At 49.8% G+C, this 16,079-nt stretch overlaps 1 protein-coding gene across 1 annotated transcript in view; it reads right to left on the bottom strand.

The window, feature by feature from the left end:
- The window catches only part of Pitpna (phosphatidylinositol transfer protein alpha), a 43,663-nt gene extending 29,484 nt beyond the window's left edge, over positions 1-14,179 (bottom strand). Inside the window, exons 1-3 of the mRNA XM_052756038.1 lie at positions 13,902-14,179; positions 9,216-9,246; positions 2,842-2,990 (exon numbers count right to left, since the gene is read on the bottom strand). Of these exons, the coding sequence (XP_052611998.1) occupies positions 2,842-2,990; positions 9,216-9,246; positions 13,902-13,921 (200 nt within the window). The 5' untranslated portion in view covers positions 13,922-14,179. The remainder of the gene's footprint in view (positions 1-2,841; positions 2,991-9,215; positions 9,247-13,901) is intronic.
- Positions 14,180-16,079: the final 1,900 nt, after the last annotated feature.

Raw genomic sequence — 16,079 nt, forward strand, 5'->3', positions numbered from 1 at the left:
TTTTTGAGACAGGGTTTCTCTGTGTAACCTTGGCTGTCTTGAAAATCACTCTGTAGAACAGGCTGGCCTCGAATTCACAGAGATCTGTCTGCCTCTGTCTAGCCAGTGTTGAGATTACAGGTGTGCACCACCACACCTGGATAATAATATTTTCTTCTATTCAATTTTTCCACTGTTTTTAAAAGGTTTATTTATCACCTTTATGTGTATTAGTGTTTTCCTTACATTATTTCTGTGCTCCATGTATGCCCGCTCAGGCCATAAGAGGGCTTCAGACCCACTAGAACTCGAGTTACAGATGGCTGTGAGCCACCATGTGAGTGCTGGGAAACAAACCCAAGTCCTCTGCAAGGGCAGCCAGTGTTGTCAGCCCCTGACCATCTCCTCAGCCCCTTCTATTCCATTTTCCTCTCATGTTACAGAACAATATGTATGGTATGTACCTAGTTTTCTCTAAGTACATAAATTCGTTCCTTAGTTCCTCCCTCTCTCTCTCTCTCTCTCTCTCTCTCTCTCTCTCTGTGTGTGTGTGTGTGTTACTGGGATCGGTCTCACATATGCTAGGCAAGTACCCAAGTACTGAGCTACATCTGCAGCCCCACCTTTCTTAGCTTTTAGATGGGAGCTTACATAATCTTCAATAGGATCTAGCAAATTCATCACCTTTATTCATGCCTCAAGCCTAAGGGAGAGGGCTAGCCCCACAGCAGACAAGACTCCGAGCCCCCAGAGCAAACCTCTGTGAGTCTTTACACACCAATCCACACTCATCTAGGTAACAGTTCTGTGTGCCAGGCACTGGATCCACAGGAACCAAATGGTCCAGAGGCAGACTAATGAGAGTCCTGAAAGACTGTGCTCTAATAGGGTGAGCACGGGGCTCTCAGGGGAAGGACACTGCAAAAGCATGGTGAGGGAGGCACAGGACTCGAGACTGGCTCCTCAGGCCAGTCAGAACACATGAACACATGGTACAGGGGGTGTGCGGGACGTCAAGAAACAGGACGGGAGTGAGGCAGATAAAGCTGGGAGAGAGGAGTTACTGCAGGTCTAGTCACATGAGCTTGGAAATAAGGGAGGCAGCTGCACTTCATCCCCAGGACAAAGGGAGGCTTTACATCTACAGCTTTTAAGAAGGCAGCACAGTTCCTCCAGACAAAATGTTCACCACCCAGAGAACTGGAAGGCGAGAGAACAGCTGGAGGCTGAGGGAGCAACTGACGCCAGAGAAAACGGAAAGCAATGTGGATCTTAGAGATGTTAAGGGCATGGATGAGGGATCAGAACCTCACTCCAGAAAGGCTTTCCTTCCAGGGATCCTCCCATCTTACTGTTCACTTTACTCTGTCCAGCTTTTACATGGGTTCGGAAATTGGAACTCAAGTCACAGGCCTGTATGAAAAGCTCTTTATGTGTATGCATGCATGTCTGTGGGGGTCTGTACACGTGGGTGCAGGTGTCCACAGTGGCCAGGAGACATTGGATTGTCTAGAGCTTGAGTCATAGGCAGTTGTGAGCTACCTGATGTGGGTGCTGGGCACCAAACTCAGGTATTCTGCAAGAGTAGCACGTGCTCTTAACTGCTGAGCCATCTCTCCAGCCCTACTGTGTTTTTTTGTTTTGTTTTGTTTTGTTTTTTGTTTTTTTGTTTTTCGAGACAGGGTTTCTCTGTGTAGCTTTGGTACCTTTTCTGGAACTCACTCTGTAGCCCAGGCTGGCCTCGAACTCACAGAGATCCGCCTGCCTCTGCCTCCCGAGTGCTGGGATTAAAGGCATGCGCCGCCGCCACCACCACCACTGCCCGGCCCTGAGTCATTTCTTAAACAGTCTGTCTGGTTGACTTCCATTCAAGTTGGTAAATGCTCACAGATGGTTTCAAGGCCATTTGGGTCATGGTTTGCTATAAAATTGTTTAGATTTGGGATTCAGCAAATATGTGTGGTTTACTATAAATTCCAGTACACAAGTGAGTTCCAAAGTTATTTGAAAACATTGGGGAAAAAAATTGCTGGGCAGTGGTGGCGCACGCCTTTAATCTTAGCACTCAGGAGGCAGAGCCAGGTGGATCTCTGTGAGTTCGAGGCCAGCCTGGTCTACAGAGTGAGATCCAGGACAGTCAAGACTGTTTCACAGAGAAACCCTGTCTCGGGGAAAAAAAAAATCAAACAAACAAAAAAAGAGCCGGGCAGTCCTGGCGCACACCTTTAATCCCAGCACTCGGGAGGCAGAGGCAGGTGGATCTCTGTGGGTTCCAGGCCAGCCTGGTCTCCAAAGCGAGTTCCAGGAAAGGCACAAAGCTACACAGAGAAAGCCTGTTTCGAAAAAACCAAAAGAAAAAAAAAAAAAAAAAAAGAAAGAATAAGGCAAGAGAGTTGGGGAGAGAGCTAAGGGGCTGAGCATAGCCGTTAAGTGAGGCTCTGGGCTGAACACCCAGCAACCAACCAGGCAGGAAATGCTGTGAAAGGCAGCTATGATATGAGAGATAACTACAGAGGAAAGAACAGGGTGTATAGTATGGTATGATCAACACCTAATAGAGGAAATCAGTGCCTGTTTATACACACTCCACACATACTCCTGTACTCAGGACAAGGAATGGCCCACAAGATGCCAAAACAGCTCAAAGTAGCTTCTAAGAACTGGGAGCATGATCGGACTGGAGCTACTTTTTTTTTTAATAACAAAAAAATCTTTAAGTAAACAAAGAAGTACCACCCATAACCAATCTGAGAGATGAAGCAACTTGGGCTGCCAGTAACCTGGAGTCACTCCCAATTAGCCAATACCACCACTGTCAAGGTAGGCCATGTTCCCGCCCAGCCACCTGGGGCACGCACGTACCTCTGTAAGTGGTAGATCTTGTGTGTGTACTGGCCTTTCTCGCCGTCATCCTTCTCATACGGCTCGTTCACCAGGACCTCCACACCTTCCCCACCACCAGTTTCATTTTTACTGGCTTCAGCCACAGAATACAGCTGCCCCACTTGATACTAAAAAACCAGAGACAGACATTATTTGCAACAGTTAGTTACACAGGAACCAATGCCACTGTAGCCCAGGACCTCCACCTGCGGGTTCACAGTGGTCCTTGTCAAAAATCTTTGCAAAGCAATGGAGAGATGCACCGTGGCATCTCTCACTTTTTACTGTTGCTTCCTTCTACCACTTCTTTTTTTTTTCCCCAGAGATAAGGATTGAACCCAGGGCCTCGAGCATGCTAGGCTGCTCAGTAAGTGCACAACCACTGTGCCATCTCCTCAACCCTCTGTTTGGTTTTCCTGCATCAACCTCTCAAGGAGCTGGGACTGCAGGCTCTCTTTAACCATCAGAAGTATTCAATTTCATCTTCCCAGTTTTACAAACCCATGAGTTTGAAGAGAACATAGACTATACTTAATCTCACAGCACCATCCAGGAAACATTATAGAGTCCAAGGTCTCTTTTGGCCTGGACCCAGCTCTGGTATCAGACCCCAAAACAGGATCTCAGATAGTTGCTAAAAATCTCTCATCTCACTTACTTAAACAGACCCTAAAGCTAAGCATAGCATCTCATCCTTGTAAGCACTCATGAGGCTGGGGCAGGAGGCCTGCCGAGACTATGATGCAGCCTGGGCTACAGCGAGTTCCAGGTTATCTCTGGCTACAGTGTGAGACTCTGTATCAAAAACAAAACAAAACAGCCAGGTGGTGGTGGTGGTGGCACATGCCTTTAATTCCAGCACTTGGGAGGCAGAGGCACGCAGATCCCTGAGTTTGAGGCTAGCCTGGTCTATAGAGAGTTCCAGGATAGCCAGGGCTACATAAGAGAAACCCTGTCTCCAAAAACAAATAAAAAGCAAAACAAAACCCAAAAGCAACAAGAAAAATTAATACATAAATGATCAGAAACCAAGACTCTGACTTCCTGTCCAAGAAAGCCGTCCAGTGTAGCCCACAACCTCTGGCAAAAACTGCTTTTTCTCCTGTGTGGCTTTTCCTCAGCCTGCGGGGCCCCCAAAACCTCGCAAACAAGACATCTCCAGATTTCCCCATTCCAGGCAGGTCAAAGCCATGCTCCTGCTTCCTGCATTACAGATCCCTCCCCCAGGCTCAGCTGGCTTTGTGCCCCTCTGCCTTGGCAGTTGCTAGATGGCAAAAGCCTGGTTTTCCTTTATTTGGGTCACATGTCACCCTATCAAGTCACCGGCCTTCTCTGACCCCTTGGGAGGCTTGGTGTAGACTGATGACTTAGCAGCCGTGCCCGGGCCTACTCAACTCCTAGTCCTAAGAGAAGTTATCTGGAGATGGAAAACATGGAAGACTCTGGGCACGGTGGCCTGTAATCTCAGAGGAGACAGAGGAGGTGGATCTCTGTGAGTTCAAGGCCAGCCTAGTCAACATAACAAGTTCTAGGACAGTCACAGCTAAACAGTGAGATCATGTTTCAAAAACAAAATAAATAAGTAACAAGAAAGAAAGAAAAGGAGCTGTGACAGAGCAGGAAAGCACATTATTCCAAAAGATGCGTCTCCCTTGTGTTCGCCAAGGGCAAGAGGCCAAGGAAAAGACAGACAGAACGCCATTACCCCACCTGCGGGTGGACATAGAGCTTTCCTTGTCCTCTACACCCTCCCCTGAACTCCTGGTGCCCCCAGGGCTAAGACTAGGGGTGTTCTCTCCCTCAGATTGAAATCAAGTGGCTGCAGCTCTGGCCGCTGTGAGGCACTGCTGTGAGGCACTGTGCAGGCCATGGAAGGAAGCGCCAGGTCTGCTCGTTACACCTGGAAGCCCTCTCACCTCAGCTCCCTAAGCACTGCAAGGAAACTTCTGAGTGACATCTAGAGGGGAAGGCACAGTTCGCTGCTTACCACAAAGCCTAAAACGCCCAGCACAGAATGCCAAGAAAAGGCCCAGGTAAGTGATCAAGGCTCGGCTAATCCCATCAAGAGGAGCATCTGAGCCAGTTACCTAGATCTTGCTAATCCTGAGCAATACGAGTGCTGCTTTGGGGGCTCATGGAACCCCACGCCAGCCCCTGTTCCTTTCCAGTCCTATCATCTGCTAAGACACACTTGAAACCCACATCAAGTGGGTCCCGGTTTGGCTGAGGCAGACTTCCTCATAGGAAGCTGCAGGAACTCTGCCCTGGAGAGTCGGAAGGACACCGAATGACTGACTCAGCAAATCCTAAAGGGCAGGCTGGGGAGAGGGCCTGGAGACAGGACTAGCTGCAGCTTGTAGTGGTGCTCCTTGGGGGAGGGGCCCAGGGCTGGCAGAGACCTTGGTCTTCAGGGATTCCCTTCAGCTGCAGGAAATCACAGGGCGGGCCCTAAGAGGATCAGTCTGCGTGCTGGCCTCTTCCCCTTTAATCTCTCTTGATATGCTGATCCTTTAATCCCAACGAGACAAGTGAGGCAGTTTGTTAATCCAAAGAGGTAAAGAAGACAGATCTCCACGTCACAAGGTCCCCTCTGGCTGGTCCTGGGAGGCTGCCAGACTCAAGATTGGTGGCAGTAAGGGTGGGGATCAGACCACAAGATCTAACACAGAGCCCCAGGGAGACCACGATTCCAACTTCCTTAGGCTGAAAACCATGTTACCTTGTCCTAGAGAGTTGTCCCCTCTTCCCATACACTAAGTCACTCTGAAGTAAACCAGAGAGTCTACCACTGGGTAATCAGTGAGTAGGAACCGTGGGAGAGGAAATGTGGAGCAAAACCACTGAATGACACACATAATAAAAGCGCATACAGTTAGGCTCAGGTGGCCCACACCTGCAATCCCAGCACACACGGGGCTGTGCAAAGGGGACTGCCGTGAATTTAAGGCCACCTTGGGCCACATACTGACCACCAGGCTAGCCAAGAATATACAGTAAGACTTTGTCTCAAAAAAAAAAAAGGCAAGAAAAGCAGCACTCTGTTGACCCGCCCATACAGCCCTGTCAGGCCAGGTTCATAGAGGAATGATGCCATGCGTCTGCCTGTCCACACAAGGTGGGCCAGGAACCGCTGGTGGACACACCCATATCGAACAGTGCTTTCTTGTCTGCTACAGGATGCCTGGAAACCCGAGGCAGTGTTACACTAACGGCTCTCACCAAACAAGCTAATTCTGCCCCCAAATATCGATTCAGGTCATCAGGATGACCATAAAGCTATGACCTTCTCCTTTCCTTTTTTCCTCCCCAAATCAGAAGCTCCAAGGGACTCAAGTCTCCAATATAGGAAGTGAATCTACCAGTCACATGATGCTGGGCCGTTCTCATGGGAACAGTGAGTCAGAAAGGGGTTACTGACAGAGACACTGTTCCTTACTTCTTCACTCTCCCCATTCTAGAATTTTCTAATCATCTGGAACGAAGGCTCAAGCTACCAAAGGAGCAGCGTCACCCCTGCAGCCCTGCTGCTTTCCTGTCAAGGCCTTCTTGCTAAGAGCAGGCTGACCAGCACCACACAGACAGACAGACAGACAGACAGACTCTGAACCAGCATGCACTTCTCAAGCTTTGGTCAGGCTGTCTCACCACTTCCTCCATGCTGCAAAAACAGGCTAAAATCTGCCAGCCGAGGGTGTTCTCGAGGTGGGCATGTCCCATCCTTCCAACCGTGGGGCCACCAGGAGGGGTCAGAGCGGCGGAGGGGTGCTCCCAGATGACTCCAGCCCCCGTTCTGCAGCACTCTCAGTCTCAGCCTTTGGCCCATCAGAGACTCCCTGCAAACTGATCCATCGTACCTGAAATCCCACATGAAGTCAGTCCCACATTCCTGAGGGACTTTCTGATTGATCCTCTACAGCAGTGAGACAGCCACTGGACCGCCTAAGTTTCAAGGTAAGGGACACAGAGGCCTTCTCTTAGGAAACCATGTTACATGCCCTTTTTGTTTGTTTTTCGAGACAGGGTTTCTCTGTGTAGCCTTGGCTGTCCTGGAACTCACTCTGTAGACCAGGCTGGCCTCGAACTCACAGAGATCTGCCTGCCTCTGCTTCCCGAGTGCTGGGATTAAAGTCATGTGCCACCACCACACAGACTTTTTTTTTTTTCACTTTAGAATAGGTTCTCACTATGTAGCCCTGGCTAGACTAATCTACATAACTCCGTGTGTAGATCAAGATGACCTTGAACTCACTTAATATTTTTTAATATTGACAGCAAGGCCCTCAGAGGAAGTGGGTTGACTCTCCCAAAGCTAATACCCAGGCACCTGGTTTTATCTCAGGTGGTTCCACGTATCACAGCATCTATCTATTATTTTTTCCTTAGATTCCTCAACGTATGTATGTGTGTCTGTCTGTCCATCTCTTCCCTCCTCCCCACCATTTGTTATTTTATTTGTTTTTCTTTTTCTTTCTCAAGACAGGGTTTCTCTGTGTAGCCCTGGCTGTCCTAGAACTCACTTTGTAGACCAGGTTGGCCTTGAATTCAGAGATCTGCCTGCCTCTGACTACTGAGTACTAAGATTAAACTTAGGCACCACCACACCCGGCTTTTCTTTCCTGTTTCTTTTTTTGTTTTGTTTTTTGAGAATGGGTTTCTCTGTGTATCGCTGGCTGTCCTAGAACTCACTCTGTAGATTAGGCTGGCCTCAAACTCAATGTTCTGCCTGCTTCTGTCTCCTGAGTGCTGGTATTAAAGGCGTGTGTCACCACTGCCCAGCTTCTATTTTTTAATTAATTAATTTATTTATTTATTTTATTTTGAGATGGAATCTTGCTATATATGCTCAAGCTAGCCTCAAACTCTGTATGTTAATTCTTCTGCCATTGGCACCCAAATGTCTCTTTTATTTCTCAGACCATGTTCAAGTTCACATCTGTCCCTCTTTCCCAGATCTCCGCAGCCTTTCTGAAGGACTCAGTACCCCACTGGAGACAATCCTCTCAGAGACCAATGCACGGGCATCACTCGTGGGGGTGATTTGTCTCATCTAAATGCTCCCACAGGGCTGGAGAGATGGTTCAGTGGTTAAGAGCACTTGCACCCCATTAGAGGACCTGTGCTTGATTGTAAGCACTTACAATGGGCAACTCACAGCCGCCTGTGACTCTAACCCCACATATATTACACACACATACACACAAAGAGAGAAACACACACAAAAACGCAAATGTTTAAAGAATGCTCCGGGCTCTGCTGGCCTGCTTTCATTTCCTGGAGGTCCAGCTTCTGTATGGAGTGCAGGAGTTTCCTAGGGCCCCACAGGAAAAAGAGAGGGTACCAACAACTGGGGATTCAGGCTGGCCTTCGTTTCACTGGAAGCTGGGGTGGAACTGTGGATTCAGGAGAAAGTCGAGAACAAGCTTGGCCAGGAAGGGAGAAGAGGACGTTCAGAGGAAGGGTGGGACAAGGGAGGCTCCATGACAGCACTCCGCTATCCAAGAGACAGCTCTGAGTCAGCAGGGCCTGTGGACGTTCTTGTGGCGACTAGTGCTGCCAGCCCCACAGGCACGGGCCGGCAGACCTGGGAACCATAAAAGGACGGAGGACAAACCAAGCCCATCTGTCATCTTCTGCCCGCCGCCGTAAAAGGAGGTTTGGGCGCCTTGGTCTTTCCAGCAGCCACCTACATGGCTGGGGACTCAAGACACTTCTGGCCTTGCTGGTTTGCTTCCTAGCCAGAGAGCACCATTAACCAGAAAGCACTGTCCTCAGCCTAGTCATGGAGGTCCCACACACGCACACACAGCAGCTCATCAATCACATGTCCCAAGAGTTCAGTCCCAGCAGACCCAGAGCTGCTGTAGTCTCTGTTCAAAGCTATCCAGCAAGCCAAGAGCTTGAGACTGGTTGTACTCAGGCACCAGATTCACCATAGAAATGCCTTCCTATCTATCATCTATCATCTATCTATCTATCTATCTATCTATCTATCTATCTATCTATCTATCTATCTATCTATATCTATCGTTTTGGGTTTTGTTTGTTTGTTTTTTTGAGACAGGGTTTCTCTGTAGTTTTAGAGCCTGTCCTGGAACTCGCTCTGTAGACCAGGCTGACTTCGAACTCAGAGATCCCCCTACCTCTGCCATGCACCACCACCGCCTGGCTAGAAGTGCTTTCCTTTAGTAGAAAGTAACATCAGGAATATTTGAGCTGAGCCTCAGTTATCTCTATATTAGAACATAAATGAAAGCTATACAAGCAGTGTGGCCACTCCCAGCCCCACTAAGCAATGTTCACAAGTACTTATGAACAACTATGGATGAGATGAGAGGAAAAAAAGCAGGACTTACCTCATCTACAGACACAGGCAGGATGACTCGACTACAAAAGAAGAACAGAAAGCATCAACTCCAGGCCCCGAGAGCACCACCTCAGCACAGTGTTCCCTACTCAGTGACAAAAAGCCAGCAGGGACTGGCCCTCTGGATGCTTCAAGGCTGGGGTCCCTCTTGTCCCGGAACCCCATTTAGAACCCTGTAATTCAGAGCAAACCTGAACTTCCCACTGCCTGCTTTGCAGGCCACTCACTCCCGTCTTTCTCCCCTGCTCCCTCAACCATCTCCTCTCCAACAGGACTTGCTCATGCATCTAGTAAAACAGAAGCTAACAGAGAAGGCTCATCAGATGAGGATTCAGATGCAAAGAATGCAGGCCCGGGGATGTGCATCAGTAGGCCTAACTTTCCAACATCAGCCCTCAGGGTCGGACGAAGGCTGAAGAGGACAATTCCCTAGAGGCTTAACCAACCCTAGAGCCTCAAGTGCCACCACCTCTGCCCTCTGAAGGATGGTACAATGCAAACTCCTCATGCAGCTCTAAAGAGGATAGCCAGCCCCGACCTCCAGGAGCTAGCCAAAGGCACTCCAATCTCTCACTTTCTTTCCTCCTGCATTTTGCCAACCTCCAATTGTTGGAAGGTACCACGAATAAGCTGATAGAGAATTGGGCAGTGGTGGCGCATGCCTTTAGTCCCAGCACTCAGGGAGGCAGAGGCAGGTGGATCTCTGAGTTGGAAGCCAGCCTGGTCTACAGAATGAGTTTCAAGACAGCCAGATCTACACAGAGAAACTCTGTCTCCGAACCCCCCCCCCAACAACAACAAAAAAAAACTGATAGAGAACTCCTGGCCAGCAGAGTCCTCAAGAGGGTCAGAACTCCAGAGAGCTGAGAGGACTGGAGCCACTTCCCCAGGTGGCTTACACTTGTGACAGACCAGTGCTGACCCCCCAGTTCAATACTGGTCAGAGAGATGAGAAGAAAGGCCTTGACTGGTCTCAAAAGTCAAGCCACCCAGTACTGAGGAGGCAGAGGCAAGTGAGCTCTGTGAGTTTGAGGCCAGCCTGGTTTACATAGTTCCAGGCCAGCCAGAGCTACAAGGTAAGACCCTGTTTAGCAAGCAAACAAACAAAACCCGGAGGTGGTGGTGCACACCTTTAATCCCAGCACTTGGGAGGCAGAGGCAGGTAGATCTCTATGAGTTCGAGGCCAGCCTGGTCTACAGAGCAAGTTCCAGGATAGCCAGGGCTACACAGAGAAATCCTGTCTCAAAAAAAAAAAAAAAAAGAAAGAAAGAAAAGAAAAAGAAAAAGAAAAAAATCCAAGTAAGACAAATGGAGATAGGCATGGTGGCACACACCTTTAATCCCAACCATCAGGAGGAGGAAGCAGGTGGATCTCTGAGTCTGAGACCAACCTGGTTTACAGATTTGAGTTCCAGGACAGCCAGGGCTGCAGAGAGAGACCCTGCCTCAAGATAGATAGATAGATAGATAGATAAATACATACATACATACATACATAAAATAAAAAAATAAGACAATCAAGAGCCAGATGGATAGATAAGATAGAGATAGATACATAGATATAATAAAAAATAAGACAATCGGGCTGGAGAGATGGCTCAGAGGTTAAGAGCACTGAATGATCTTCCAGAGGTCCTGAGTTCAATTCCCAGCACCCACATGGTAGCTCACAACCATCTGCAATGAGATCTGGCACCCTCTTCTGTATACATAATAAATAAATAAATCTTTGAAAAAAAAAAAGACAATCAAAAGCCAGATAAATAGATACATACATAGATAAAATAAAAAATAAGACAATCACTGGGCCTTTAATCCCAGCACTCGGGAGGCGGAGCCAGGCGGATCTCTGTGAGTTCGAGACCAACCTGGTCTACAGAGTGAGATCCAGGACAGGCACCAAAACTACACAGAGAAACCCTGTCTCGAAAAAACAAAACAAAACAAACAAACAAAAAGACAATCAAGAGCCAAAGCTAAGATTTCCACTTCTCAGAGCCTTTCTGGAACCTGCTGGGCCCTCGGCATCTTTGTGCCCTCGCTTAGTAAAGCATGGGCATACTCTTTCCAGGTCCAAGCATGGCTCTTTGCTCCAGGATGCAAAATAGTTTGCTATTCCCTAGTCCTACAAAATTCTCCTGGGCAGCCAGAAAACACACAGTGAGACCTGAGGAAAACATCACAGTAAAAGCCAGGCATCAAGCAGAAAAAGCACCAGAGGAGGGAAGGAAAAAAGCTCCAAGTTCTTGACTGTCTGCTAACTCCCTTCGGATACTCCCATTATAGAAAGCCAACGGTGCAGAAGTGCTTCCAACTTAGAGGGCAGAATTTCTGCACCCCCAGAAAGAACTTCCTGGAAAACAATATGCCTTTTATCTTCAAGAACACAGCAAAAATCACATCGAAGAATTTGCAGAAACCAAATCAGGGAAAATCCTGCTGGAGGAAGTGTCAGAAAAAGCAACAAGGACAACCTTCAGATCCAAACCTCCCCTCTAAAGAGACTAGTTCCAGCTAGTGCCTTCAAGGATGCTCTGAGCCTGCTTCCATTACAGCCGCACACCCAGACATTTCTCCCTTGCTCCCTCGGAACAAAACCACCTCAGCCGCCACAGGGGACACCTGGAAAGGAGAGGGCCACAGAGGCCCAGCTGGGCCAAGACTGAGCCATCCTCACCATGGCATGACCTTCAATTGCCTCCTCCTCAGAGCTGCAGCACTGTAACCACAGCCCCTTGCCTGCCTGTTTCCCATCCTGTCCCCTACCCAGGGGTGCATGCATGCACAGGGCACAAGCCCATCAGAAGGAAATACAGATGCAGGTTCTGCATCACCAGCACCTTGGGCCTCTCCCTGTTCAGGCTTCAAGTGGGAAGAACAAAGAATGGAAGAAGAATGCCTGCCTCCCAGATTGACTTCATCTCTTCAGAAGGGCCCTTCCTTCCCCTGCCTGACCTTTTCAAAACTCCACATTTCTACAGACTGTAGGATTCATGTGGGAATTTTTTTTTTTTTTAATCTGAAAAGTGAGACAAGCTCATTCGTTGGGACACTGAGGATTAAAATGCAAAGTGCACCATGTTCTCCTTGGAGAACACTGGCACCCAAGTGTTCTTGTTCTTCAACACATAAAGCTCTGAGCGCTGGCTGGATTAACACTGGACATCAGAGAGAGGCGACAGGGCCTCCAAATCACGTTCTCCGCCCGCCAAAGAGTCAAGGTGGGATGACACCTGGCTCTCTACTTCGTGGGTCAAATGGCACACTATGACATCTGAAACACCTCCAAGGAGCAGACGGTGTGGGGACGGACAAAGTGCCCTCACTGACGAGGGAAAGAGTCCTCTGCACACTCAAGAGTTTCACAAGTTTCTCTGTACTTGGCCAGTTTCCATTTCTGAACTTCTGGGGCTTAGGCCCCAGTGCTGCCCCCTTGCCCTCTCCTTTGGGGGACCTTAGTTTCACAAGAGTCTATACACACATCCAGTCTCGACTGGGATGTTCACTTGGAACCATGATCCTCAGGAATGGGTCACACTGTCTGAAAGGTTTAGCAATCCAAACAACCCTACCTGTCAGCCAAGGCCCTGGGTTTCAGGAGCAAACATCTAGCAAGCCCTGCCTGTCCTCTAAATCAATAGCTCCTCACCCCCAAAACAAAACAAAACAAAATTTGTGAGGATCTTCTCAATTCCTCCAAGCAATTTCCTCATCTCTTTGCACCAAAACCCCAAATCCGCTAGAGACTGGATGCCCCCATCCTGGTCCCCACCACCTCCATTAGCAGGCATATTCATTCTTATACTATCTTTCTGGATGGTCTTGTGCCCTGCTATAACTTCCTACCCTTCTCTATCACCGAAACTCCTTCACATCACTTCAGAACCTGCCCAGTATTTTCCAAACTCCCCATTCAAGGGCTGCCAAGTCCTAGGCAGGCATCCCGAGCTTTTATCAAAAGCCGCCTCTTTTGCACCTACTACTTAGGTACCGTGCCACTCCAGCCATCCCCACCCAGCCAGCCCTGTTATCTCAGTCCCCTCTGCTCTTTCTCCCTCCCCATTACCCAAGCCTGGCCTTGACTTAAGTCCTTTTTTCTGCAACCAATTATTACAACCCTTCCTCTGCTGCCTAAGGCAGCCACTGTCCATGCCCCAGGTTCCGCCTCAGCACTCCTCCCCACCACCTCAACTCCATTCCAGGAGCTAGCTACCTTATCTGATCTTCCCTGCCCCTTGGTACATACAGCTCAGCCTCAAACCCCTCCCCACCGCCAGCCAACTCACCGGCGCTGCCTGCCCTTGTCCCACTGCTCCTTGGTCCCTTACACAACTCCTCAGTCTGCCCCTTCATCCCTCCTTGCGCCCACTGTAGGGTCACCCCACATCCAGCGCTCTCCATTCCTCGGGCCCCTCCTCATGCCCCCTCTGGTTCTCCCCGTCCCCTTGACCCCTCCTCAGGCCCTGTCCGGCCCGCACCGGTTCCTGGCCTCCTCTCTGGCCTATTCGACCCCACCTCAGGTGCTGTCTGTCACCCTCTGGCCCCTCCGCCCCTGCTAGGCGGCCCAACAGCCCCATCCGGTGTTCTCCATCCCCCGGCAGGCGATCTGCCTTCGCGGCCGTCATCCCGACCCTCCCTTCCGCCTCGCTTCCGCACAGCCGACCCGACACTCACTACTCCTTGAGCAGCACCATGTCGCTTCGCGGCTCGGCGGCTGCCAGCTGCCAGCCCGGCCTTCCGCCCGCTTCCCGGCGGCCGCTCTCCCGGTGGCCCGGCCCGGCCCGGCTGCCTGTGCGCCTTCGTCGTGGTCTGCTCTGTCTCTGCTGCTCTCGCTGCGGTCGCCGCGCGGGCTCCTGCCGCCCTGCCCTGGCCTCGCCACCTCCCGCGCCTCTGCCGACGCCGCCCGGAGCTCCGGTTCCGCAGCGCCGCGCGGGGGCGGGGCGTCTCTGCGGCAACCAGAGCGTCAGACGCAGCCCTGCGCGCTGACCTCACGCGGGGCGGGGCCTTCCCGGGCCCGCCCCTCTACCCTTAAATGGGCCGTGGCTCCGGGTCCATGTCAGCATCCTAGCTGGGTCCCAGGCGGTTTGGGAACTCAGGAATTAAAGGGACATGTCTGGTGTGAATGCGCTTCTGCAGCAGAAACTGATGCGCCTGAATGCCTGGACTTCGCTAGAAGGTGTGTTGAGAGCCCAGCGTGTCAAAAATAAAATGAGGGGCTTGGAGATTTAGTTCAGCCGTGAAGCACTTGCTTAATTTGGATGCGCACACACACACACACACACACACACACACACACACACACACACACACACACACACACACACAAAACCAAAATATAAAAAACAAACCCCAAACAAAAGTGTGTATGTGTTCTCTAAATACTTGACTCCACAACTCCACCAGAAAGGTACTGTTTACTGCCCTCATTTACAGGTAAGAAGGCAGCAGCAGAAAGATTTGCTTGTTACGGCTTCTTCCTGATTTTTTTTTCTTTTTTCTTTTCTTTTTTGAGACAGGATCTCACTATATAGCTCTGGCTGTCCTGGAACTCACAATGTGCACCAGGCTGGCCTTGAACTCACAGAGATCCACCTGCCTCTGGCTCCTGAGTGCTGGGTGTAGCTGAGACTCTAACCTAGTGTCTTCTCATCCATCCAATAAACATTGGCTGAGGGTCTGCTGTGCACCGGAGCTTGAGCTATCCTGGATAGAGAGAACAAGACTGGTACTATCTTGCCTTTAGGGGCTGGAGGTCAAATGGAGGGGAGGCAGGTGATGGCTGAAGGTAACAGGCATTTAGAATGAAAGGGGCTGCCAGGCCTGTAACCCTAGCTATCCGGGAGCTGAGGCAGGAGGACAAAGTTCAAAGCCTGCTCAAACAACTTAGTAAACCACTGCCTCGTGTAAGGAGAGGGCTGAGATACAGCTCAGTGGTCTAGCACTTGCCTAGTATGCAGGATGTCCTCGGTTCAATCCTAGAACCACAGGAAGAAAAAGTAAACAAGTCATCAGACCTGAGATGACACAGGAGGGCATCTGATGTGTGTGAGGAATCCCAGGGAAGCCATTCCAGAAGACAAGACTTACGAGTAGATCTACGAGATGCTGGGGAGTGAAGAACAGCAAATAGCAAGCAGATCTGTAAAGGCTGCAGTCAAGGAGAAGAGGCTGCATTTGGGGACTTGTCCTAGTCTGGTTTTCTGTTGCTGTGATAAAGACCACAACCAAAAGTAACTTGGAGAGGAAAAGGTTTATTACATCCTTGAGGTTAGAGTCCATTATCAAGGGAAAAGAGGGCAGGGACCTGAAGCAGAGGCTATGGAGGCGTGCTTGCTTACTGGCTTACTCAGCCTGCTTTCTTGTACACCCCCAGGACAACCTGCCCAGGGGTGCTACCCCCCAGAGTAAGCTGTGCTCTCCATCAATCATTACTCTAGAAAATGCCCCAACAGGTTTGCCTACAGATAAATCTGATGGGAACATTTTCTCAACTGAGGTTCCCTCTTTACAGGTGACCCTAGCTTGTGTCAAGCTGACACAAAAAAAAAAGAAAGAGAGAAAAGAAAAAGAAAAAGAAAAAAATGACCAGCACATGACTAGAAAAGATAACTGGAGCACTGAGTTTGGAGGTGGAGAGCTGGGAAGGGCTAGGTTCCTGGTGGGTGATGGCAATGTGGGCTACAGGCCATGGGAGAGCATTTGAGGATTTCAGCAGTGATAAGAGATTTATGGCTGGGCGGTGGTGGCACACGCCTTTAATCCCAGCATTCTGGAGGCAGAGCCAGGCGGATCTTTGTGAGTTCGAGGCCAGCCTGGTCTACAAAGTGAGTTCCAGGAAAGGCGCAAAGCTAC

Source organism: Peromyscus californicus, unplaced genomic scaffold (genome assembly GCF_007827085.1).
Source record: "Peromyscus californicus insignis strain IS unplaced genomic scaffold, ASM782708v3 Scaffold_3__1_contigs__length_106647218, whole genome shotgun sequence".
Classification (NCBI taxonomy): Eukaryota; Metazoa; Chordata; class Mammalia; order Rodentia; family Cricetidae; genus Peromyscus; species Peromyscus californicus.